At 41.5% G+C, this 25766-nt stretch overlaps 1 protein-coding gene across 1 annotated transcript in view; it reads right to left on the bottom strand.

Annotated features, from left to right (window-relative positions):
- Window positions 1-1207: 1207 nt before the first annotated feature.
- ablim2 (actin binding LIM protein family, member 2) overlaps window positions 1208-25766 on the bottom strand; it is a 393205-nt gene continuing 368646 nt past the window's right edge. The window contains exon 21 of the mRNA XM_060832673.1: window positions 1208-3361. Coding sequence (XP_060688656.1) covers window positions 3248-3361 — 114 coding nt within the window. The 3' untranslated portion in view covers window positions 1208-3247. The remainder of the gene's footprint in view (window positions 3362-25766) is intronic.

Here is a 25766-nt window from a genome sequence, read left to right as displayed (position 1 = left end):
TGTGATTCATCACTGAACACCAAGAGCCAAACATAACTTTTCTTTGACGAGTATGATTATTATGGATTAAAGGAAAATACACCACATATCCATTTGTACACGCTGAAGTGAAAATGACTAACTTAGATCCTATCATATCTAAGTAATCAAGTAAGTAACATTGTATATTTAGCTATCCTAAGTTACTGAAAACCCACTACAATTTGTGGTATGTACCTATTCACAATTGCTCTTGAATTATTGATGAGTATTAAATAAAAACATTCAGGTACATAGATTGGGGCTTTAATCTATTTATTGTAATTAATTGGAAATTTGAAATATCTGAAACTCATACAAGCTCCTCTAAAATAGATCCTGTGCAAAACAAACATCTTGTGATTACACCAATGAAACTTGGTTACAACTGATAGAAGTAAGAGCTCGCAGAATCAATGCAAAATGTTCATCCAAGAATTTCCAACTGCTTGGTAAGTATCTTCAATAAATTATTCTTTAAGGTACCTCTAATTCATGAATTTAGCAAATTCTGAAATAAAAACTTATAAAAATTCAGGCACTGGAAGTTGGAAACAGCTACTCCATGACTAATGGCGCTGTGATCCTGGCTGGTGGTAAAATGTTTACATTGTGTTTACAGTTTTTAATTCTTGCCTTTGTTTTTTTGATTTGTTACAGACAGAAATAAACACCAAAGCATGATCTAAACACATGTATTGTGTTAGTGTTCTTTTTTGTATGCTCTGTAAATATTTCAAAACAATTATGAAGGAGTAATTTTATGGATTGCTTGTTTTAAAGCCTTTTAATAGTCTGACCATCATGGGCAGTATGCCCAAAATCTCAATGTGTCTTGGCATTGAGCCAGGCTCCAAGCACCAGAACAAATTTGCAAAGATCACCTCTTCCAACCATGGACTGCAGAAGTGATCTTTCTTTTCTTGTTGTCACCAGGAAGTAAAGTCCAAAACCTTTGCAATGGAAAATGCAATTATTAAAATAATTTATAACTCATTCAATATTCACTGCAGTGAACCACAGACATGTAGCAATTCTGAGTTTTCAAAATAAACTTCTAGTATTCTTCTGGTGCTCACTGTATACATTGACTAAAAGCAAAAATAATCTTTCGACTAAGCTCTTGGCATTTAGAAAAAAAGATTAAAGTATATGAGCAGTTCAGAGATTGAGAAGTTTTGGGGCAGATATTCCACATAACTGAATTTAGAAAGAAATGGGATATCTTGAAATGTTCAGTGAAGTAAAAAAAATTGTTTGAAGTGTTAAATAAAATTATTTTCAGTTTGAAGCACTCATGTCAGCATTAACCTCTTCCAGATTATGTAACTAATACATCATTACCCTATCATTTAAGAAGAGCAGAGCAATGATAGTATTGTTTTCAACACACACTGTCCTGCGGCCTCTCTCTATTTAGACTGGCAAATCAGTGCCTGCTTAGTGCTATAAGTCCATGTGCAATAGTAGTGTGAAAGTGTGAATTGTCGGTAGACACAGCAATAGTAACATTATGCATTTATACATCTTTATAGTAGTAAAACATTCCGAAGTGCTTCATAAAATCATTATCAAACAAAATTTGACTCCAAATCACATGATATGATAGATGAAGATGGGGTAGGTTTAAATGATTATCAAACTGAAGAGAGATGGGGAGGCTTGTGAGGTGGTGGGAGAATTCCAGGGTCTAGTGGGACAGCTGAAGACACAGCTAACAGTGGCAGAGTGATTAACATTGGTGATTATAAGGAATTGAAGTGGAAGGGTGAATCACATGGCTCCATCAGATGGCCTGCTGATCATGGAACTGGATTTTTTGGTGGACTATGAGACTCGAGGTTGGAGCTTGGGTGGGTGGATCAGAAGACAGGAATGGGGTCCAGTCCTAGCGGTTGGAGATTTGAGGACTGGTAACAACAATGGGATGTTCATTCACATTTATATAAGCTAGAAACTTTGCTCAGAGTGTTCTGGGTCTTTTTTAACTCAGAGGTCAGTGAGTGATATTACTGGCTAGCTTAGGGCAAACAAATGTTGCAGCCAGGATATGAAATCAGCATCAGAACTTTTATTGGGTTACAAAAAAAAACATTTTTTTTCAGGCATGGGTAAAGGACCATTCTGGTTTGTCCCAACCCAACATTAATGTGCATATCATCCCTGCTTTCATTTTGGGCACTTAGGAGCCAGTCCTTGAATTGGCATTCTGGCAAAAAAAAAATGGTTTTCCATTCTCAGAGCTTCATTAAAATTTGGTTGCTTATTCAATTATATGTTCAAATTAATTTCAAGAACAATGTCAACTTAAGTGGGTTGGCTGTTTACAGCTTACTGAAAAAATGCCTGAAATTGGAATGACACCAACCATCATTAACACAAAAAGCATCTAGATCCAAATTTGGACTGATTATAAATAAAGCCTTGCAAGCAACAGTCAGCTAACATGTCACTCCCACAGACATAATGCAGTACTGTATCTTATTGCAACATTTTAAAATATAGTCACTATGAGTAGTCTAGATGTGCATTTAAGAAAAAAATGTTCGTGACATATTAATGGATGCTAATCTAGCAGATTACACGCAATGCTAGCATTTTGAGTATATGCCTGTGTATACTTGAATAAAGTGCAGCATCAGCTTTGCTATTCTGATTCGCATCAAACAACTCTTCCATAGCTATCTGTGAGAAGCAGTCATGAAACTCACATCTACTTCAATCACTAATCTCACATTTTCCAATGCTAGCTCCCTTCCCATCAACTAGCAATTTTTAGCAATAATCCACCATTGCACTAGAATGGTACTTAAGTATCTGAATCTTTCAATAAGGTGATAACAAATTATTGCCAGTTGGAAGATTTTTAAGCTATATTTGATCAAGATATAGTGTACTTTGGATACTAAACCCCAAGCTGCCCTTTTCCCTCCCTCATTTAATAAGCAGTCCTATTATGCTATAGGTTAAATAGACAGCTATTTCTTAAGGGTTTTCAGCAAACAACAGTCGAAGCTTAGAGTTTAATGGCTATAATACTCGGCTTTTCATGCAAGGTTAGCAGAAACACAACCTGTAAGCCTGCACACATTCTCAAAGCTGTTCTCTTAATTCATCCATGATGAATTAACGTACGATTTGTTCAAGTTCTGAGTACAGACTTTGTTTTCCTGGTAGGATCTTTTTGTCATGATGGACTTTCCCTGAATAAATTTATATATTTTACTGATCAAAAGAGCCGTGCTTTCTTCTTCATGTCATTTCTCTTCCATAGTGCGAGACGGTTAAATTCTTCTATAGTCAAACCAAACACCCGATAGAATTCCTCTGGAGACAAGTGCCGCTGAAAAAGAAATACATATTACTTCCAGTATATGCAATAAAAGAGAAAAATATTTATTAACAATTATTAGAACTTACAATCAATAAATGTAGAACATTTTAAATAAAACAATAATTTTGTTCAAAAAGAGTCTGATAAAGAGTTAAATAATTTGCCATTAATCTGTGTTACTCTCAGACATTTACAGATCTGCTGTGCGTTTTCCAAAATTCCTACTTTGACAAAAAAAACCCAGAGTACTGCAGATGCTGGGAATCAGAAACAATGACTGAAATTGCTGGAATAACTCAGCAGGTCTGGCAGCATCTGTAGAGTTAACATTTCGGGTCCAGTGATTCTTCCTCAGAACTGAGTTTAACTCAGAAAAGGTTGGTATATATGTTGAAGATGGAGTGGTGGGGGAAGGGGGGGGGGGGGCGGGAGAGAAGAAAACGATAGATGGGAAATGAAATGCAGAGAGAAAAGCAGTTGGGCAGACAAAGAAATGAGCAAAGGTCAGGCTGGTGGGATCAGTAATTGCTAATGAAAACCATTAGTAGCTGACAGTGCATTGTTTATGGTAGCAGCCCATGTGATAACAGGTTTGATGTATGGGGAAATGGATTAAGGACATGGGAGAAGTTGCTCCGCCCCTAAAATTGTTGAAACTCGATATTGAGTCCAGAAACTCTAGGGTTCCCAAGAAGAAAACGAGATGCTATTCTTCCAACTTGTGCTGAGGTTCACTGGAGCAACAGAGCAAGCTTGAGACAGATGTTAGCTAGGGACAGTTGTGTATTGAGATGGCCGGCAACAGAAAGCTCGGTCATTTTGTGGACAAAACTTAGGCATTCTGCAAAATGGTTGCCCAGTCTGTGTCTCCCATGTCCTTACTCCAATCCCCGCAAACCAGGCCTTGTCATTCACACAGGCTGCTACCACAAACAACTCATTGTCAGCCATTAATGAGCCACATTAGCAGCTAAACATCCTCCTACGCTGATATTTACCCATTTCTTTGTCTGTCCAACCGTTTTTCCCTCACTGGGCTCCATATCCACCTGTCGTTTACTTGTCCCTCCTTCCCTCACCCCATTTTCAGCATAGAAACCAACCTTTTTCTAGCCACAATCAGTTCTGAAGAAGGGTTACTGGACCTGAAACATTACCTCTGCTTTCTCTCCTCAGACCTGCTGAGGTTTTTCCAGCAATTTCTGCTTTAATTCTACTTTGATGTTGTATGATATTTCTTAACTTTTATGTTAAATTTGGAAATAGTGAATGACTATTAGAAGTCATTAATCATAAACCTTTCCTGATTAAAGTTTCTTCTCAGAACTATTGAAGAGAATAATCTCTCTCAATGAACATGAATGCTGTTACTGGAGTCACAATATGTTACTGGGAAAAAAAGAACACTTCTGCCAATATTCTGTAATATTTGGGATAATTTTCACCATCATCACTTGGACAAGAATGGCAGGCTGGGTCATTATGGAATCTGCCTAATTTAAAAACAAAATCAGAGGAGATCCATTCCACCAGTTAACTAATCACTGATTGAGATGGCAGCAAATCTACTAAGATGTCTGCAACATGAAAGCAATGTTACAAATGTACAAGCTAATATCATAGGTTTTAAAGAAAAATGTGACTGAAGAACATTTCTGCTTTAAAAGTCTGTACATTGGAAATTAAGTTTTAAAAAGGTCTCTTCAAGATGAAGGGCAACATCAAGCCGTGTCTATTACAGTGAACTTTCTCAAAGCGTACTGAACTTTGTCTCAGTTTCAAAGAAGGAAAGATTTAGGAATTTTCCAAGCAGTTGGCAACTCATGCATTCTTCCAAAGCTCATAACAATTCTTCCTGCCTCAGCAGAAAGCAAAGTGGGAGCCATTCAAATTGACAACTAGGTCACGTGAAAAGTTGATTGCCTCAGCTCTTTTTGTAGTCATTCACAAAAAGTTTCAGCATTTATTTTCCATCCTCATTGACCCTTGAACTGAGTGACCTGCTGGATAATTAAGAGTCAACCACAGACCAGGTAAGGATGCCAGATTTCTTTCTTTAAAAGGACATTCATTTACCAGATGGGTTTTTATGACATTGGCAGTAATTTCATTGTTGCTTTAAGTCTACTTTTTAATTCTAGATTTCTACTGAATTTAAATTTCATCTGCTACAGTGGGATTTAAACCCTTACATCAAAGCATTAGTTTGGATCTCTGGGTTACTAGTCCAGTGACATTACCACTACGCTACTGCCTCCACTTAAAAACAATACAGTCTAGCCCAAAATCTAACCGGTCACATAACTGGATAGATGACTCATCAGTCTGGAGCAGACACCTTTGTAAGTTGAAACTGTATAAAACTGAGTATACAGCCATCAATCAAATCATCATACAGACTACACAGCAAAATTCCAAGCAGTCTGTGATTAAAAAACCTTTAAAGGCGAGTTTTGACTAAGGGAAGAACAAAGGAAAAATATATACTGAGAAACAGATACTGTTTCTGTTGAAGATATTCAGGCAGAAAGTGTCAAAACCACAGAACTACTCATACAGCACAGAAACAGACCCTTCATCCAACTTGTACACGGTGAATGGATATTCCAATCTGACCGAGTCCCATTTACCAGTATTTGGCCCGTATCCCTCTAAACCCTTCCTATTTATTTTGCCAACTGGCTTTTAAGTTGTAATTGCACCCACTTCCATCACTTCCTCTGACAGCTCATTCCATACATGCACCACCCTCTGCATTACAATTAACTCTTGGGTCATTTTTAAATTATTTCCCTCTCACTTTAAATCTATGCTCTCTCGTATTGGACTCCTGTGCCCTGGAAAAAAAGACCTTGGCTATTCACCCTATCCATGCCCTTCAATATTTTACAAATCTCTATTTAGTCCCCCATCTCAGTTTCCAATGCTCCAGGGAAAAAAAGCCCCAGCCTATTCAACCTCTCCCTATAACTCAACCCTCCAGTCCAAACAACGTTTTGTAAATTTTTCTGCACCTTCTCAAGTTTAACAACTTCCTTCCTATAGAAGGGTGACCAGAAGGAATCTTCTTTCCTTCACAAATTCTGTTCTCAGGACATTAATGAAAAGAATTTAATGCATTTCTCCAAGTTTGTATATGGCATTTAGCTGGCAGTGTGTGCTGTAAGGAGGATGTTAAGAGGCTGCAGTGTGACTTGGACAGATTAGCAGAGTGGACAAATACAAAATAATGTTAATAAACGTTAGGTTATCCACTTCGGTCACAAAAACAGGAAGGCAGATTATTATCTGAATGGTGGCAGTTTAGGAAAGGTTGAGGTACAAAGAATCTTGGGTGTCATCATGGAACAGTTGCTGAAGGTTGGCATGCAGATGCAGCAGGCAGTGAGGAAAGTTAATGGCATGCTCTCCTTCAGAGCAAGAGAATTTGTGTACAGAAGTAGGGATGTCTTACTGCGTTATTATGGGGCCTTGGTGAGGCCACACCTTGAGTACTGTGTGCAGTTTTCATCTCTCAGTCTGAGGAAGGACATTCTTGCTATCGAGGGAGTCCAGTGAAAGTTCACCAGACTGATTCACAAGATGGCAAGACAGCCATCAGGATTAGAACTTAGTGGGAGCAAATGGACAGAAGTCTAAGAAGGTAAGAGATACATAACCTTACCTTGTGGATTTGGAATTGGAGTTGAGTAGGAGCAGCCTGAGAAGGTATGAGTGTGATTCTGAGGGGGAAACCGAAAAGTGACATCACAGGAAGCTGTGATTTGATTGGCTAAATTTGAATCTGTATTAAACTGAATCTTGTTAATTTATTGGTCACAACTTATTTATTGGTCACAAATTGCATAAGCAGAGATAGAAAAACAGTTACAAATTTAAGAAAAACAACTCAAAACAATTAAATGAAATATGGAGGGAGGGTCACATGATGTGTTGTTTCTGCACGATGTGGGAGCTGGTGGACTCCCACTGTGGTTCCCAGTGACCATGTCTACAATAAATGTTGGTTGCTGGAAGAACTTTGGCTCAGAGTCAATGAGTTGGAGTCTGATCTTCAAAAGGTGGGACATATCAGGGAGGAAGAGAATTACCTTGATGCTGTGTTTCAGCAGATAGTCACACCCTTTAGACTAACTAACTCAAATTCAGCTGGTGGTCAGGGACAGGAGGAGTGAGGCAGGTAGAGGGATCCAGGAAGTAGAATTACAGATACGTCAGCCCCTGGCCTTTTCCAACAGGTTCAAGAGTGTTGTTCCCTGTGTGGACGGGAATGCAGGGAGGATGAACTGACTCACCGCAGCAGCATCATGGTGCAGGAAGCCATTCAAGTGGAAGTGGGGGTGGGGGGGACAGAAGAGAAATATCAGTGTAATTGGGGGTAGTATTGTTAGAGGCATAGACACTGTTCTCTGTGAACAGGATCAACTGTACAGAAGGTTGTGTTGCATGACTGGTACTCTGGTTTGGGATATCTCATCTGGTCTGCAGAGGAACTTGGAGTGGGAGGGTAAGATCCAATGGTCATGGTTCACATGGGTACCAATGACATAGATAAAACGAGGGCAGAGGTTCTGGTAAGGGACTATGAACAGCCAGGAGCTAAATTAAAAAGCAGAGCAAAAAGGTAATAATCTCTGGATTACTATCTGAGCCATGGGCTAATTGGCACAGGGTCAATAAGATTAAACAGGTAAAGGTGTAGCTCAAAGATTGGTGTGGGAAAAATGGATTTCAATTCAGGAGACCGGGAAGAAGGATCTGTTCAGATGAGATGATCTTTATCTGAACTGCGCTGGGACCACACTCCTAGTGAATCGCTGTACACAGGGCTTTAAACTAAATTGGACGGATGCAGATATAGGGGAAATTCGAAAACCTAAACTGAAGAAGGAGGTAAGAGTGCAGAACTCAGGAGAGGTTATTAAAATCTCCAGCAGAGACACAAATAGGACAGAGTATATGGAAAGGGTTAGCAATCAAACTTCAAGCTCACTGGACAAATGAATGACAATGAGAAGAGGGCCAGTTAATACACGACTGGAGGTGTTAAATCTGAATACATGGAGTATAAGGAATAATGTAACTGAGCTTGTGGCGCAGATCGAAGTCACTAGGTACGATGTAGTGAGCATTATGGAGAGGTGGCAGAAAGGAGTTAATGATTGGGAGCTGAATATTCGAGAATATACATCCTATCGAAAAGTTAGGCAAGTGGGCAAAGAGGATTAGGTTAGATTACTTAGTGTGGAAACAGGCCCTTTGGCCCAACAAGTCCGCACCGACCCTCCGAAGAGCAATCCATCCAGACCCATTCCCCTAAATTTACCTCTTCACCTAACTCTACAAGCAATTTAGCATGACCAATTCATCTAACCTGCACATCTTTAGACTGTGGGAGGAAACCAGAGCACCCAGAGGAAACCTCATGCAGACACAGGGAGAATGTGCAAACTCCACACAGATAGTTGCCCAAGGTGGAAATTGAACCTGGGTCTCCGGCACTGTGAGGCAGCAGTGCTAACCACTGAAGTAAGAACTGAAATTAAATCAATAGTAAGAAAGAATGTAGGGCCACACAGTGTGGAATCTTTGTGAGTAGAACTGAGGAACCACAAAGTTGAAAAGGCTTCCAAATAATAGTTAGCAACTGGGGTGCAAGATACACCAAGAGATAGAAAAAAACGTGCAGGAAAGGCGAAGTTACAGTGATCACGGGGGATTTCAATATGCAGGTGGACTGGGAAAATCAGGTTGGTAGTGGATTACGAGAAAAGGAATTTGTGGAATGTCTATGGGATGGCTTTTTTGGAGCAGCTTGTGTTGGAGCTCACTAGGGAACAGGCAATACTGGATTTAGTGTTGCGCACTGAGGCAGACTTGAAAAGGGAGCTTAAGGTGAAGGAACCCTTTGGAGGCAGTGACCATAATATGATTGAATTTACTTTGCAATGTGAGACGGAGAGGGTAGAATCAGACGAAATTGTATTCCCGCTGAATAAAGGCAACTCCAGAGGAATGAGGGACAAGCTGGGTAGAATTGACTGGGAAAGGAGCCTAGCAGGAAAGACAGTGGAACAGCAATGGCTGGAATTTCTGGAAGTAGTTCAGGAAACACAACAGAGATTCATCCTGAGGAAAAAGAAGCATGTTACAGAAAGATGAGACAAGGCAGGGAGAGAATGAAACCAAAAGAAAAAGCATATAATGTGACGAAGGGCAGTGGGAAACCAGAGGATTGGGATGCTTACAAAGACCAACAGAGGGGAACTTAAAAAGAAATAAGGAAGGAAAAGATTAAATATGAGGGTAAGCTAGCCAGTAACATAAAGGAAGACTGTAAGAGTTTCTTTAAATATATAAAGGGCAAAAGAGAGGCAAAGGTGGACATTGGGCTGCTGGAAAATGATGCTGGAGAGATATTAGTGGGGAACAAGGAAATGGTTGAGGAACTGAATAGTTACTTTGTGTCAATCTTCACAGTGGGAGACACAAGTAATATCCCAAACATTCAAGAGAGTGAGGGGACATAGCAAAGTATGGTTGCCATCACCAAGGAAAAGATGCTAGAAAAACTGAATGGTGTGTAAATCACCCAGACCAGATGGACTAAGAGAGATAGCTGAAGAGATAGAGAGGCATTGGTAGTGATCTTTCTGGAATCACTAGAAACAGGAAGGGTCCCAGAGGACTGGAAAATGACTAATATGACACCCTTCTTTAAAAAGTAAGGCAAAAGACAGAAAATTACAGATCGATTAGCTAGTCAGTCATGGGTAAGATCCTGGAATCCATTGTGAAGGATAAGATTGCTCAATACTTGGAAGTGTACAGCAAAATAGGACAACGTCAGCGTGGTTTCATCAAGGGGTGGTCATGCCTGACAAATCTGCTGGAATTTTTTGAGCAGGTTAGACCAATGAGAGTCAATGGATGTTATCTTCAAGAAGGCCTCTGACAAGGTGGCGCACAGGAGGCTACTAAGTAAGATAACGGCTCATGGTGTCAGAGGCAATGTGCTAGCATGGATAGAAGCTTGTCTCTCTGACAGAAAGCAGAGAGTGGGAATAAAAGGGTCCATCTCAGGATGGCAGCTGGTGACAAGTGGTATTCTGCAAGGCTTCCACTTCATACATTAACAATCTAGATGAAGGAACTGAAGGCATTCTGGCTAAATTTTCAGACGTTAGGTAGAGGGACACCTGTTCTGCACTTGGCCCATATCCCTCTAAACCCTTCCTATTCGTATACCAATCCAGAAGACTTTTAAATGTTGCAATGGTATCAGCTTCCGCCACTTCATCTGGCAGCTCATTCCATACACGCACCATCCTCTGCGTGTAAAAGTTGCCCCTTAGGTCCCTTTTATATCTTTCCCCTCTCACCCTAAACCTTTGCCCTTATGTTCTGGACTCTCCCACCTCAGGGAGAAGACTTTGTCTATTTACATTATCCATGCCCCTCATGATTTTACAAACCTCTATAAGGTCACAAATTTGGCAATGATACCTTCTGTCGGTTGAATGATATCATTTCTATAAATGAGAAACAATTGAAGTCCCAACATCGATCCCTGTGGCACATTATTCATTATATTTTGCCAAACTGAAAATTACCTATTTACACCTAACCTCTGCTTTCTGCTAACAAGTAAATCTTCTATCCATGTCAATATGCTATTCTCTACACCAACAAATTTATCTTATGCAATAACCTTGAATATGCTGTCTTATCAAATGCCTTCTGGAAATCTAATCATAGTACAACTACATGTTTCCCTTTCAATATAGCACAATTATCTTTATCTCCTCAAAGAGCAACAACAGATTGGTCAAACATGAATTCCCTTTCATAAAACCATGTTGACTCTTCCTGCTTATATGTTATAGTACCCTGATATAACTTCTTTAATAATAATTTCTAACATTTTCTCAATGACAGATATTAAGTTAACTGGTTTGTACTTTCATGTTGTCTGTCTCTGTTTCTGGGGAAAAAAAATGACATTTGCTACCTTTCAACTGAATGGGATTCTCCCTGAATCAAGGGAATTTTATAAAATTAAAGCCAATGTATTCATTACCTCACTAGCTACTCTTTTTCAGACCATAGGATGAAGTCCATCAGGACTTAGGCATTTGTCAGCCCGCAAGTCTAACAATTTACTCAATACAACTTCTTTGTTGATTGTACTTTTCCTGAGTAGCTTAAATGCAAATGGAATATTGTCCATCATTGCGAGAGGGATGGAGTTTAAAAATTCGGAGGTTATGCTTCGGCTATATAGTGTGCTGGTGAGGCCACATCTGGAATAGTGTGTACAGTTTTGGTCTCCTTACTTGAGAACAGATGTACTGGCACTGGAGGGATGCAGATGAGGTTCAGTAAGTTGATTGTTGAGTTGAAAGGGTTGGCTTATGAGGAGAGATAGAGTAGACTGATACTATATTCATTGGAATTTAGGAGAATGAGGGGGGAATCTTATTGAAACATATACGTGGTGTAGCTCAGTGGTTAGCACAGCTGCTTCACAGCACCAAGGACCCGGGTTTGATTCCCACCTTGGGTGACTGTCTGTGTGGAGTTTGCACATTCTCCGTGTGTCTGTGTGGGTTTCCTCCAGGTGCTCCGGTCTCCTCCCACAATCCAAAGATATGTGTGATTTGGAAATGCTATTCAGGTGAATTGGCCTTGCTAAACTGCCCCATAGTGTTAGGTATGCTAGTCAAGGGTAAATGCAGGGTAATGGGTCTGGGTAGGTTACTCTTCAGACGGTCAGTGTGGGCTTTTTAGGCCAAGGGGCCTGTTTCCATACTATAGGGAATCTTAAAAAAAATTATGAAGGGATTAGGTAAGATATGGAATTCCCTGCCCACTGAAGCAGTTTTTAAAGCCAAGATAGATGGATTTTTGAACAATAAAAGAATTAAGGGCCATAGTGAGTGGGCAGCGAAATGGAGCTGAGTCCACAAAAAGATCAGTCATGATTTTATTGAATGGCAAAGCAGGCTTGATGGGCCAGGTGGCCTACTCCTGTTTTTTCTTATGTTCCTCACTGTCTTCTACTTCCGGATTTAGTGCTACTCTGGGATGTTAATTGTATCCTCTATAGTGAAGGCAGATGCAAAATACCTCTTAAATTCACCTGTCATTTCCTTATTTTCCAATACTAATTCTCTGGTCTAGTTTATTTAGGACTAATACTCATTTTGTGAACTATTTTCTTTAAATTTTTATTGAAACTTTTGTAATCTGATTATTTTTCTTTTGCACTGCATTTTATCTCCTCCTTATTCAGTTTTCAGTCTTTGTCTTTATTCTTTGACTTTTGTTATATTCTGGCCAATTTTAAGATGTGACATCTATCTTTGCAAAACTATAAGCTTTATGTTTTAATTTGATACTATCTTTAACATAGATAGTTAATCACGGACATTTCGGCTATCCTTTGGAATTTGGTTCACTTGTTTGGAATGTATCTTTTCTATTCTGAATATCTCCTTAAGTATCTGCCAATGAATTTCTACTGATGTATCCCTTAACATAATTTGCCAACTCACCTTAGCTCTGGTTTCATGCCATTATAATTGCCTTTATTTGAATCATTTAAAAATTCTTGCATACACTCCTCTCACCCTCAAAACACTTGTAAAATTCAATTGTATTACAGTAGCAGTAATCTGGAGAACCTTCACTGTGATATTATTAATAAATCCTATCTCTTTGTATGATACAGTCTAGGAGAGCCTGATTCATGCTGGCTCCAGAATATACCATTCTTAGAAACATTCTTTGAACTCCTCATCTAGGCTATGTTTGCCAATCTGACTTTTCCAGTCAATATATAGATTAAAATCTGCCAGGATTATCACCATGCATTCCTGACAAATGCTCATGATTTTGTTCTTTATCCCTATCCTAGTGGTTACTGCTAGGGGCCTGTATAATACTCCCATAAGTGACCTTTTACCTTTATAATTTTTTCAATTCTTCCTGACTGTTCCATGTCTTGATTTCCTGAACTTCACACATCCCTCTCTAGTATCATTACTCTCTGCAAATACCATAATTATCTCTCAGAGCTACCCATCCATATTTCTTATCATTCCTAAGTGTTTTGTACCCTTCAAGGTTCAAATCCCAATTTATGTCACATATTGTATGTATTTTTTTAACTTTATCCATAATTTTTTTGAACTTGGGACCTGCCATTTCTTATGAATAACTTTTTCCCTTTATACTTAATGAACGTTTTGGAATAACTTATAATAAACCAAACCTTCCGTCTGTTCAAATGGGTACCTGACTGTTGGATTGCTGGAACCTGAATCATTGAAAAAGACTGCATGACCTACAGTCAAAGTGTGGTGCTGGAAAAGCACAGCAGGTCAGGCAGCTTCTGAGGAGCAGGAGAGTCGACGTTTTGGGCATAAACTCTTCATCAGTGATGAATGAAGGGCTTATGCCCAAAACATTGACTCTCCTGTTCCTCGGATGTTGCCTGACCTGCTGTGGTTTTCTAGCACCACACTTTTCAACTCTGACTCTCCAGCATCTGCGGTCCTCACTTTCTCTCAGTGCAAGATCTACAGTGCAGGTGTCATATAGTGAACACGTTTGGTTCTCATGACGGTAATCTCTAGCATCTGGAAAGAAGAGTTTGCATTTTCTGTTAATGCTTGGGGTAAATATACTCAGCAGTAATACTGAACACTTGAATCCTCTTTATCTTGTACATAAAATCATAGTGCAATGGATCCTGGATATGATGTCTCAGAGCTGTCAATTAATAAATGTTTACCCTTGACTTTATAAATGAAGAACTGCACCTGCTGGAGATCTGAAACAAAACAGGACGTGCTGGAGGAATTCAGCAGGACTGGCAGCATTTGTAGATAGAAAAACAGAGTTAATGTTTTGAATCCAGTGATCCTTCATCAGAACTGACAATAGGAGAGAGGTTGCAGAGGAGACTACCATCCTCGTTCCCATGACTTAGCTGGGCAGCATGGTGGCTCAGTGGTTAGCACTGCAGCCTCACAGCGTCAGAGACCAGGGTTTGATTCCAGTCTCAGGCAACTGTCTGTGTGGAGATTGTATGTTATCCCTGTGTCTGCATTAGTTTCCTCTGGGTGCTCCAGTTTCCTCCCACAGTCCAAAGATGTGCAGGTCAAGTGGCTTGGCCATGCTCAATTACCCATAGTGTTAGGTACATTTGTCAGAGGGGAAATAGGTCTGGGTGGGTTACTTATTAGAGGGTCAGTGTGGATTTGTTGGGCCAAATGGCCTGTTTCCACTCTGCGGGAGATCTAATCTACAGTGCACAAAACAATGCGGTTCACCTCACCATAATTGCCAAAGCAAAATTATTTTGCACATCATTCAGTTTCTGATCAACCCTATATGACCTTATTGTAGTTCTAACACATACAAAGACTTCTATTTCCTATTTCTCTTATTCAATCATGTTGGGATGGATCACTGCCTCTCTTTCTGCTTGTGTTCAGGTAGTCAAGCCTGATTCTGGACTTACTGCTCTTGGTCAAAAGCTGCTGCTTCCTTTCATGTACAGCTATTGAACATGTTCCAAACCCTACAAGTGGCACAGACAATCTGTTTCCATTCTTCTTGCAGTAGATGGCACTCCACAGGAAAGAGCGCACAACAATGAAATGGATATCCTGTGCCAATGTGAACCTGGCACCAACAAAGATGCATCATCAAAAAAGGCAAAAAGAAGGAAAGTGAAACATTGAAGATGGTCATTAGAACCAATTTGGGCTTTTCCTTCCTTTTACTCTTTTTGTTGAAATTTTTTCACATACACATTCAGCATGACACCCTGACAATGCCACATGAATACTCTCTCTTCCTTCATCTAAACTTGTAAAACTAAAGAAACTATAAATAGCTTAAATTAAACTTTTAAAAATTCTCATTGCTAATATGGAAGAGAATTCCCTTCCATTTCACCAAATCTGTCAAAATACCATGATGTTTATGGGGAGGTAGGGAGGGAAATGGGTGAGCCAGACAACAGCTAGGAGACAGGTCATGCTGGGGGAGGGATGTCAGGCCTTAGGCTTTGGGGGAGAAGTGTGGTGGAGAAAGATTGACAGGAGAACGGTGGGATCACGGAGGAGGAACAATACTGTTGAAGGAAAGAGAATGCGGGCTGCAGGAAGTTGGAGGAATATGAGGGAATGGAGAGATGGGCAAGAGTCTGAAGCACAATCACAGGTGATTGGCAATGGAAAAGACATTACACTGGGAAGAGAAACCGTGGTGAAGTGCATTCGCAAGATCCTGGGCAGAAAGGTCAGCAGGGGTTCAGAGCATCGTGAAGAGATGACAGCAAGGAAGAGATACCATGCCGCCAAAAGAAGAAGATTGCAGTCTTAGGGCCCATGTTCAAACTTTCCATTGACCATGTTTTAAATAATGTAAACATGCTAATATTAGGCATCGAGTCAGCACCAGACAGAAATGAAGGTCATTATGCATTTTTGTATAATTTTTCATTCAGGTTTTTACACGGAAAACTTTAACCAATATTTCTTGATAAGTACCAATCAACATGTAATATGTATTCAGCATTAATTCTTACATTGTTCTAAAGGAAATCTCCAGCTCTATGTTCTATTATAACCTCCAGTCTTCCTGATTTCTTCTTTTTCAGCAATCAAGAAAATAATAAGAATGCATTAACAATGAGTTATTCCTGGAGATGACACAAGGCTGATTGCATGATTTCTTGATCAGGAGAGGATCTTTATGGACCCTTATCCTTTGGACAGGAAAAATCTACAACATCTTTGATTTTTTAAGTGATAAAGTGCAAGCTATACTTATCACTGTCAAAAAGTGTATTGATCCACGAGGGAAAGAAACTTAGCTTTCTTGCTTCTTCAACTGGAATATCACAAGGATCAGTCCTAAAGCCTTGATTATTTACAATCAATATTAATGACTTGGAGGAGGGATCAGAGTATAATACATTAAAATTTGCTGATTTTACAAAATTAGTAGAAAAGCATGTTGTGATGAGTGCATAAGGAATCTGAAAGAGATGCAGATAGCTTGTGTGAGTGGGGAAAATCTTTGCAGATGGAGTTGAATGTAGGAAAGCATGAGGCAATATACTAGTCGGAAGAATCAAAAAAGCATATTTAACTGAAGAGAGACCCCAAAAAAGTACAATGCTGAGAGACCTGGGTACTCTTGTACATGAAACACAAAATATTAGTATGCAGGTGTAGCAAATAATTAAGACGGGAAATGAAAGTTTGGCCTTTCATTAGAGAGTTGGGTGAGGAGTACTGTGTATAGTTTTGGTCCTCATAATTAAGAAAGAATATACTGGAGGCTGTTGAAAAGAGATTTATTAGGCTGATTCCTGGGCGGAATCAGTTGATTTATCAAGAACAACTAAACAGGTAAGAATTGGGAGAGGCCAGGGAGGGGGTTGGTGTTGGTGGTGGTGAAACATCCAAGTTTCTATTGGGGGCTTCAAAGGGTAAACGTTGGAAAGGTCTTGCTATTTGTGAGGCAATCTAGAATTAGGGGTCACAGTTACAGAATAAAGGGACACTCATTTAAAATGGAGATTAATGCATTTCTACTCCCAAAGGGTAGTGAATATCTAAACTTCTTAAACTCAAGAGAGCTGGAGAGGCTAGATTATTGATCTTACTTAAAGAAGAGCTGGATTTTTTTTAACCTATCAGAGAATTGATGGCTATGCTGAGCTAGCGTTATAGATGAATTGAGGCCTGGCACAGATCAGCTATGATCTTGTTGAATGGTGAGGCAGGCTTGGGGGCGGGAGTTTGTTTACTCCTGCTGTAATTTCATATATACTAATGTTCTTGTTTGTTGTTGTAACATCTGTTTTGTGCTACATGACATAGGAGACTAACACACCATGATGCCCAGAAGTTGGTTAAGTAATATAGTTTCTATGAATGCAGCTAGGTCATGAATTCAGCATTACAATGCACTTGAACGAGATCCTAAGCTTAATTGTTTGGATACAGCTTGTGGAAAAAAAACTCTGAACAATCAACAGACAATAGCAGGAGTAGGCCATTCTGCCCTTCGAGCCTACACCATCATTCAATATGATCATGGCTGATCATCCTTAATCAGTCTCCTGTTCCTGCCTTATCTCCTTAACCCTTGATTCCACTATCCTTGAGAGCTCTATCCAACTCTTTCTTAAATGAATCCAGAGACTGGGCCTCCACTGCCCTCTGGGGCAGAGCATTCCACACAGCCACCACTCTCTGGGTGAAGAAGTTTCTCCTCATCTCTGTCCTAAATGGTCTACCCTGTATTTTTAAGCTGTGTCCTCTGGTTCGGCACTCACCCATCAGCGGAAACATGTTTCCTGCCTCCAGAGGGTCCAATCCTTTAATAATCTTATATGTTTCAATCAGATCCCCTCTCAGTCTTCTAAACTCAAGGGTATTCAAGCCCAGTCGCTCCAATCTTTCAACATAAGATAGTCCCGCCATTCCAGGAAATGCCTTCGTGAACCTACGCTGCACTCCCTCAATAGCCAGAATGTCTTTACTCAAATTTGGAGACCAGAACTGCACACATTACTCCAGGTGTGGTCTCACCAGGGCCCTGTACAGCTACAGAAGAACCTCTTTGCTTCTATACTCAATCCCTCTTGTTATGAAGGCCAGTATGCTATTAGCCTTCTTCACTACCTGCTGTACCTGCATGCTTACCTTCATTGACTGGTGTACAAGAACACCCAGATCTCTCTGTACTGCCCCTTTACCTAAATTGATTCCATTTAGGTAGTAATCTGCCTTCCTGTTCTTGCCACCAAAGTGGATAACCACACATTTATCCACATTAAACTGCATCTGCCATGCATCTGACCACTCACCTAACTTGTCCAGGTCACCCTGTAATCTCCTAACATCCTCATCACATTTCACCCTGCCACCCAGCTTAGTATCATCAGCAAATTTGCTAATGTTATTACTAATACCATCTTCTATATCATTAACATATATTATAAAAAGCTGCCGTCCCAGTACTGATCCCTGCGGTACCCCACTGGTCACTGCCTGCCATTCCAAAATGGAGCCGTTTATCACTACTCTTTGTTTCCTATCAGCCAACCAACTTTCAATCCAAGTTAGTACTTTGCCCCCAATACCATGTGCCCTAATTTTGCTGACTAACCTCCTATGTGGGACTTTATCAAAAGCTTTCTGAAAGTCCAAAATGCATACACAAAATCATTTCCTCTCTCATCCTTCTCTGGGATTCTGTTGCATTGACATGGATGCATTTATTAGCAACACCTCTGTGAATATGGAGGAATGACTGGATGGATTGGTTGTAATTTCACATGCATCTGAGTAGTTTGCAAGTCCTCACTGATAAGGTCTGCAATTTGGGTACAGACATTTTCTTGAGGTAATGGGGGCTTTTTAAAAACATACTGCTGTCTGGGGTGTCACCTTCAGGAAAATTGGGAAGAAAACTGGAGGGGAAAAGTGAAATAAACCGCAACCATTGAGGCTAGCTGTTTTGGAATGATATTCTAGGTTGGGTTTCAGATTAGGTGTCTTTACTGTTGGAGTCAAAACATTATAATTTCTAGAGTTAGCAGTTTATGCTCAACAAAAGATAAAATTGTCTACTGGAACATAGGGCTGCTCGCTCATTTGAGAGAGATGAGTGGTAGTGGTTTAACCTGAGGGTCACCACACCTCAGGGAAGGGGAGAAGTTGAGAAGGACAATCAGCTGCTGCAGGAATTGAACTCGCACTGTTATTAGCTCCACTCTGCATCACATCTCGTCAACTGAGCTAACTGACACCACCCTCTGAAATTCCTTGAGAAAGAATCCCAATTGTAAATTAAACTTTTATTTCTGAAAGTAGTTATAAAATCTTGTTTGTTATAATTATTTCAAATCTCTTGCATAATGATATTATTACAGTGAAAGTTTGACCCAACAAATGCCATTAATCTGATCTGAAAAGTCAAAAGTTCAGCTGGTTGTTGAGCTGGAATGTAAATAAGTGTGACTAATTAAAACAGAATGAGTTACTTAATCAAAGACTAATCATGCATCATATCAAATTCAACAGCATAGACACTGACTTGTGATGCGAAAACTGGGATTTACGACAACAGCTGTGGGTGATTTGGATTCATGGGGCTGAACTTTCATTCCAGGTTTGGAACCCTGACTCCAGGAACATTGAGGTGTGAACCCTGAGAATGCCTCTCCTGGACATGGGCTAATATTTTGAAGGAGATGGTAAATTAGTAGCTTGTTCACCTAGCCACTGTCCAAGAAGGTGCAACAGACATTTTGAGGAGACAGGATGTGGATGCGATGGACCTACTTTATAGAGCATCTGGCAGTCATAACTGTGGACATTAGTTTCTTGGATGAAGGCACAGGCCAAAATGCAACTGAGTAGCAATATAACAAGTCTTTGATCTGATCATGCCTCCCATAGGCAATGGTAAGCCAGACAGGCCAGTATCCAGTTGTAAGTGTGTGACAGGAGAAAGGCAGATAGTCAGTCAGCCAAAGAAGGCATGTAGGTGAGTTAGTTTAATAGGTTAGCAGTCACTGTGTGATCAGACAGATGCAGTGAAGAAAGCATGTTAATGAGTTTCTCAGCTCTGCAAAACGAATTCAATGCTACACTTGGATGATAAGTCTTCAATTCAGAGTCAGCACATTCCTATAAGGAGAGTGGCTTAGAGTGCACAGTCTCAAGAACAGTGAGGTTATGTGTATCCAGAGGCAATCCTGAGGAGTCATCCATAAAAACTCTTCAAAGAGGTGATACGGGAGCTATGGAAATTGCATGCAAGTTACTAGCTAAATGTGGGGACAGAGGGCACAATGATCTTAACTCTCTTGTTCTTGATTTTGAAGAGCTGCAAATGTGTTGCTGGTCAAAGCACAGCAGGTTAGGCAGCATCTCAGGAATAGAGAATTCGACGTTTCGAGCATAAGCCCTTCATCAGGAATAAGAGAGAGAGAGCCAAGCCGGCTGAGATAAAAGGTAGGGAGGAGGGACTAGGGGGAGGGGCGATGGAGGTGGGATAGGTGGAAGGAGGTCAAGGTGAGGGTGATAGGCCGGAGTGGGGTGGGGGCGGAGAGGTCAGGAAGAGGATTGCAGGTTAGGAGGGCGGTGCTGAGTTGAGGGAACCGACTGAGACAAGGTGGGGGGAGGGGAAATGAGGAAGCTGGAGAAATCTGAATTCATACCTTGTGGTTGGAGGGTTCCCTGGCCTCCTTCTTCAAGGACCGCAGATTCCCCCCAGACGTGATCGACGATGCCCTCCACCGCATCTCCTCCACTTCCCGCTCCTCCGCCCTTGAGCCCCGCTCCTCCAACCGCCACCAAGACAGAACCCCACTGGTTCTCACCTACCACCCCACCAACCTGCGCATACAACGTATTATCCGCCGCCATTTCCGCCACCTCCAAACGGACCCCACCACCAAGGATATATTTCCCTCCCCTCCCCTATCAGCGTTCCGCAAGGACCACTCCCTTCGTGACTCCCTTGTCAGATCCACACCCCCCACCAACCCAACCTCCACCCCCGGCACCTTCCCCTGCAACCGCAGGAAATGTAAAACTTGCGCCCACACCTCCACACTCACTTCCCTCCAACGCCCCAAGGGATCCTTCCATATCCGCCACAAGTTCACCTGTACCTCCACACACATCATCTATTGCATCCGCTGCACCCGATGTGGCCTCCTCTATATTGGTGAGACAGGCCGCTTACTTGCGGAACGCTTCAGAGAACACCTCTGGGCCGCCCGAACCAACCAACCCAATCACCCCGTGGCTCAACACTTTAACTCCCCCTCCCACTCCACCGAGGACATGCAGGTCCTTGGACTCCTCCACCGGCAGAACACAACTACACGACGGCTGGAGGAGGAGCGCCTCATCTTCCGCCTGGGAACCCTCCAACCACAAGGTATGAATTCAGATTTCTCCAGCTTCCTCATTTCCCCTCCCCCCACCTTGTCTCAGTCGGTTCCCTCAACTCAGCACCGCCCTCCTAACCTGCAATCCTCTTCCTGACCTCTCCGCCCCCACCCCACTCCGGCCTATCACCCTCACCTTGACCTCCTTCCACCTATCCCACCTCCATCGCCCCTCCCCCTAGTCCCTCCTCCCTACCTTTTATCTCAGCCGGCTTGGCTCTCTCTCTCTTATTCCTGATGAAGGGCTTATGCTCGAAACGTCGAATTCTCTATTCCTGAGATGCTGCCTAACCTGCTGTGCTTTGACCAGCAACACATTTGCAGCTGTGATCTCCAGCATCTGCAGACCTCATTTTTTACTTGATTTTGAAGAAAAAACAAGAGGACAACATTTGAGAAAGGGGGGATGAAATGGCACACCTTGTGATGACTTGGACGGAGGAGATCTTTGAAACTGCCAGACTGCTGGCAAGAAGTGGGCAAGTTGGGATATACTTCAAAGAAGTGGTAGCATATTATTATTTCCTTGTGACAAAGCTAAGGGTGTCCTTTGAGGATCAGGCTCACTTGGCAACACCCCTGCCTTCCCCAACTCTTTCATGGCACTCATGCAAGTCTTCATTTGTGTAATTCATCTCATGATTTAAGTAGTCATGTGCTATTGCAGCTCCAGGAACGTAGTGAATAAAAGCAGGCGGGCCAGCTATGAAGGAGCAGGCTCAGCCTCCTTTTTACATAATTTCTGGGGACGGGGGAAGACTTTCTTCCACTTTAGAATTGTGGCTCTTGAGGTAACTAAATAGTCAAATGCTGGATTGACTCACCTTGTCATAGATGGGGCAGATGGTGGAGACTGGGATGGGACGGTTTGGGTTTTCACACACTGTCTACTGTTTGAGCATGGGCTCACCCAGAGGCTATCAGAGACATCTGAAACCATTGGCACCTCCGAGATGCTTCTTTTCCAGTTTGGATGGTCTTGAGCACAAATGAACAGGCATGTTGTATATTTTTAGGGAGGCTTTAAGGACATCCATGAAGCATTTTCTCTACCCACCCAGTAACCAACTGCTTGCCGTGACGAAATGTGGAGCAGAGATCTTGTTTTTGAAGTCTTGTGTCAGGCATGCAGATGATGTGGTCCCACCCAATGTAACTGATTGCCGGAAACTAGTGGCTCAATGATGATGATTTTGGCCTCAGAAAAGGTACTGATGTTGAAGGTTCTATCCTCCCTGAAACCACTAATGTAGCAATCTTAACACATTGCTGCTCCAATACTCCCCACTGTTACTGAGACAGAAGTGCACTCAGGCTGTTTTCTTGTGGTTGTAGACAGTTGAGAAGCCTGTGACACTATGCTCAGTTTTGCTGTACCAGGAGGTGCATTGCTACAGCTTAGCCACCAATGTAGTACATTGATTTGCAAGATTTTGTGGAGACAGTGAGATAATATTTCTGTAGGAAATTGAGATATTTGCTGTACATTGCTGTATAGCCTCAGTCTGCCACCATATTGTTGGTAGACACTTCAGAGAAGGAAGATGCATCTGAGGCGTCATTGTCATATCAGTTACATGTTCCCTCCACCATGACAGATTCACTTACCTTAGTGGAACCTCATAATTTTAGAATGTGCAGCACAAGGTAACCAGCACTTCACTTGTGAAGAGGGGAAAGTGATGAAGATAAAAGCAACTTTGGGCAGTGCCAGTTGGAGGATGGATAACAGTTTTAGCTGCACTCAGTTGGGTGAAGTTGCAGAAACTTGGGGGACTGATAAAAGGTGGGTCTTTCCTGAACAGCTCCCAGGACATACTTGTGCAGATGCTGATGTTCCCTGATGCAGTGTGGAAATATGGGCAAAGAATGAAAGAATCTATTCATGAAATGCATTTTGTAAAGAGGACATGAACTTCTCCACTGAAACAGCGGTCAAGTTCATGGACAACCAAGCAGAGCAGCATGGTTAAGCACTGCACTGCTATGCACACAATGCAAGTCACATTCTGAAGCATTGACCAGTCAGTTGCAATGTTGGTACAAAGTTGCATTGATAGACAGTAATTGGTTTCTTCAGACATGAATGTGCACAATGAAAGGGCTCGAGCAGGAAAGTACCAAGAAGGCCACTCCACAGTAAATGGCTTAGCCACTGCCTGTTCCTTTCGCCCCTCTAAATAAAGCACCACCTGTATGGCAAACTGTTGTGACTGAGGCTGTACTGCATTGGTTCTGGTGGGTGAACTGTAGCAATGCCCCTCCTAGAACTGTGAAAATGAGCACAGTGTCATAGGTATCTCAATTGTCTATAATCACAAGAAAACAACCTGCTTCCACTTCTGCCTCAGTCACAGTGGGGAGTATCCCATAACAACAGCACTAAGTGCAGGTTCCACATTAGTAGTTTAATTTTGCAGTTCAATGCAATACTTAGGTTCACAGATTAACTCTTGATGCAAAGAGATTGTGGGTGGCACGGTGGTACAGTGGTTAGCACTGCTGCCTCACAGCGCCAGGGGCCTGGGTTCAATTCCCAACTCAGGCGATTGACTGTGTGGAGTTTGCACATTCTCCCCATATTAGCGTGGGTTTCCTCCCACAGTCCAAAGATGTGCCAATTCAGGCGAATTGGCCATGTTAAACTGCCCGTAGTTTTGGGTAAATGTAGGGGAATGGGTGGTTTGCGCTTCGGCGGGTCAGTGTGGACTTGTTGGGCCGAAGGGCTTGTTTCCACACTGTGAGTAATCTAATTGTTGATGGCAGCACCTTAAGTTATGTGATCCTATTGTTTTGAGGGCATTAAGGCAAGCTGAAGTTAGTTGGATATTTGATGCAAAAATGGGTTAATGGAGACAGTTTGTTTGGCAGCTACATGTCTTTCATGCATTGCAGGGAAACAAGAGGCATGTCTGTGTGGCAGGCATTTTAATGCCCCACCCAGCCCCTCCGGAGAGTATCCTTCACCTGCCTGGTCCTATGATGGACCATTACTTGTGAGAGACATCACAGAGCTGCTGCTGCTCTTGAAATGATCCAGAGACAAAGAGTTCAATATCACACTCGCTTTCAAGACTACTGGCAGAGCACAGCCATGTGACTGGAAAGGCCAAAAAGGTCTCCTTCATGACAGCACATAAATTCGCAGTCAGTTGCTTTGATAGAGCAGCCTCCAGAGATATTGAGACTTTGGTGACAGTGTATATGGCCAGAGTAATACCACCGTGCTCTGTCCCCAGGGTATTATCTCTGTAGCGAAGGATTGTATATATTGCTGGGGCAGCTGCTCCTCATCACCTCTGTTACTTCCTCAGATCAGCTGACCCCATTGTCCTGGGTAGCTGCCTGGAAACCCCCACCCTCTCCTCAGTGTGCTCCATTAACCCCTACAGGTACATCTCCTAAAACATTCATCAGAATCTGCTTACGCAAAGGCACTGTGTATTGAATTATGAGCTCCTCTCTGTTTATTCTACCATTCTTGCAGTGCAGGGAATGTCTCACATCTACACAGCTTCTCTGAATGGCATCCCTCATTCAGCTGCCTCATTTCTTCGGAGGTGCTGCTGAGCCAGCCTGTTTCCTAAAATAGCCTTGAAAAGATCATATAGGCTCTGTAGTGAGCACTCAAATGGCTCATAATGTACTTCAAATCTACTCTCAGGTTGCTGTACTCTCAAGACGTTGCCTCATCCAAAACTGCAGAGATGTGGAATGTGTCAAGAAACTGGCATGACACTTGACCCTGTCATTTTCCTGGAATACATGCAGAAATTTTTTTACATCAAAGCAATTTTCTTTCTCTTAGCACATAAATGCTATCTCTCTAAACTGGTTATATGCCATGTTTCAATCAAAATTTCACCTATTACGCAAGCATTTTAAATATTACCAGTTTAAGATCGCTGCTGAGGTTAAAATCTAGCTATTTAAATTCAGAGCCATTTCAGTGTGACCTGTTCTTACATGTGTAGCTTATTGATAGTTTACCCTCTGTTAATGTTAGCACTATTCTTATGGGAATTAGCAGACCAAGCTAAGCCTGGTTAAGTACAACACAGATTGATTCTGATAGCAGAAAAAGAACATGCACAGCTAGAGGGGTTATACATGGTTCATAGTTTGACAGCTGCCAACTTATTCCTTATCGTTTTCAGACAGTCTACAAACAAAATGAAGAAGGAAAACTGATTGGTCATCCACATTTATACTTCTCTTTGGTTCAATACTGCTTTAAAAATGTTCCGTAAATCAAAATTTTCAGTAGCTTTATCTATTTTGGGAGATTTGGGATTCATCTCTTATATGAAGTGCACTAAATTATCACTATTATAGATCACTAATGTGAACAGAATTAAACAGCAATGCAAATACTACGAGTGGAATTTTTACTTCTAAAATTTAAACAATAGTTTT

Source organism: Hemiscyllium ocellatum, chromosome 1, assembly GCF_020745735.1.
Source record: "Hemiscyllium ocellatum isolate sHemOce1 chromosome 1, sHemOce1.pat.X.cur, whole genome shotgun sequence".
Taxonomy (NCBI): Eukaryota; Metazoa; Chordata; class Chondrichthyes; order Orectolobiformes; family Hemiscylliidae; genus Hemiscyllium; species Hemiscyllium ocellatum.
Note: the sequence above shows the minus strand (reverse complement) of the source record. Positions and strands in the feature narration are given on the sequence as shown.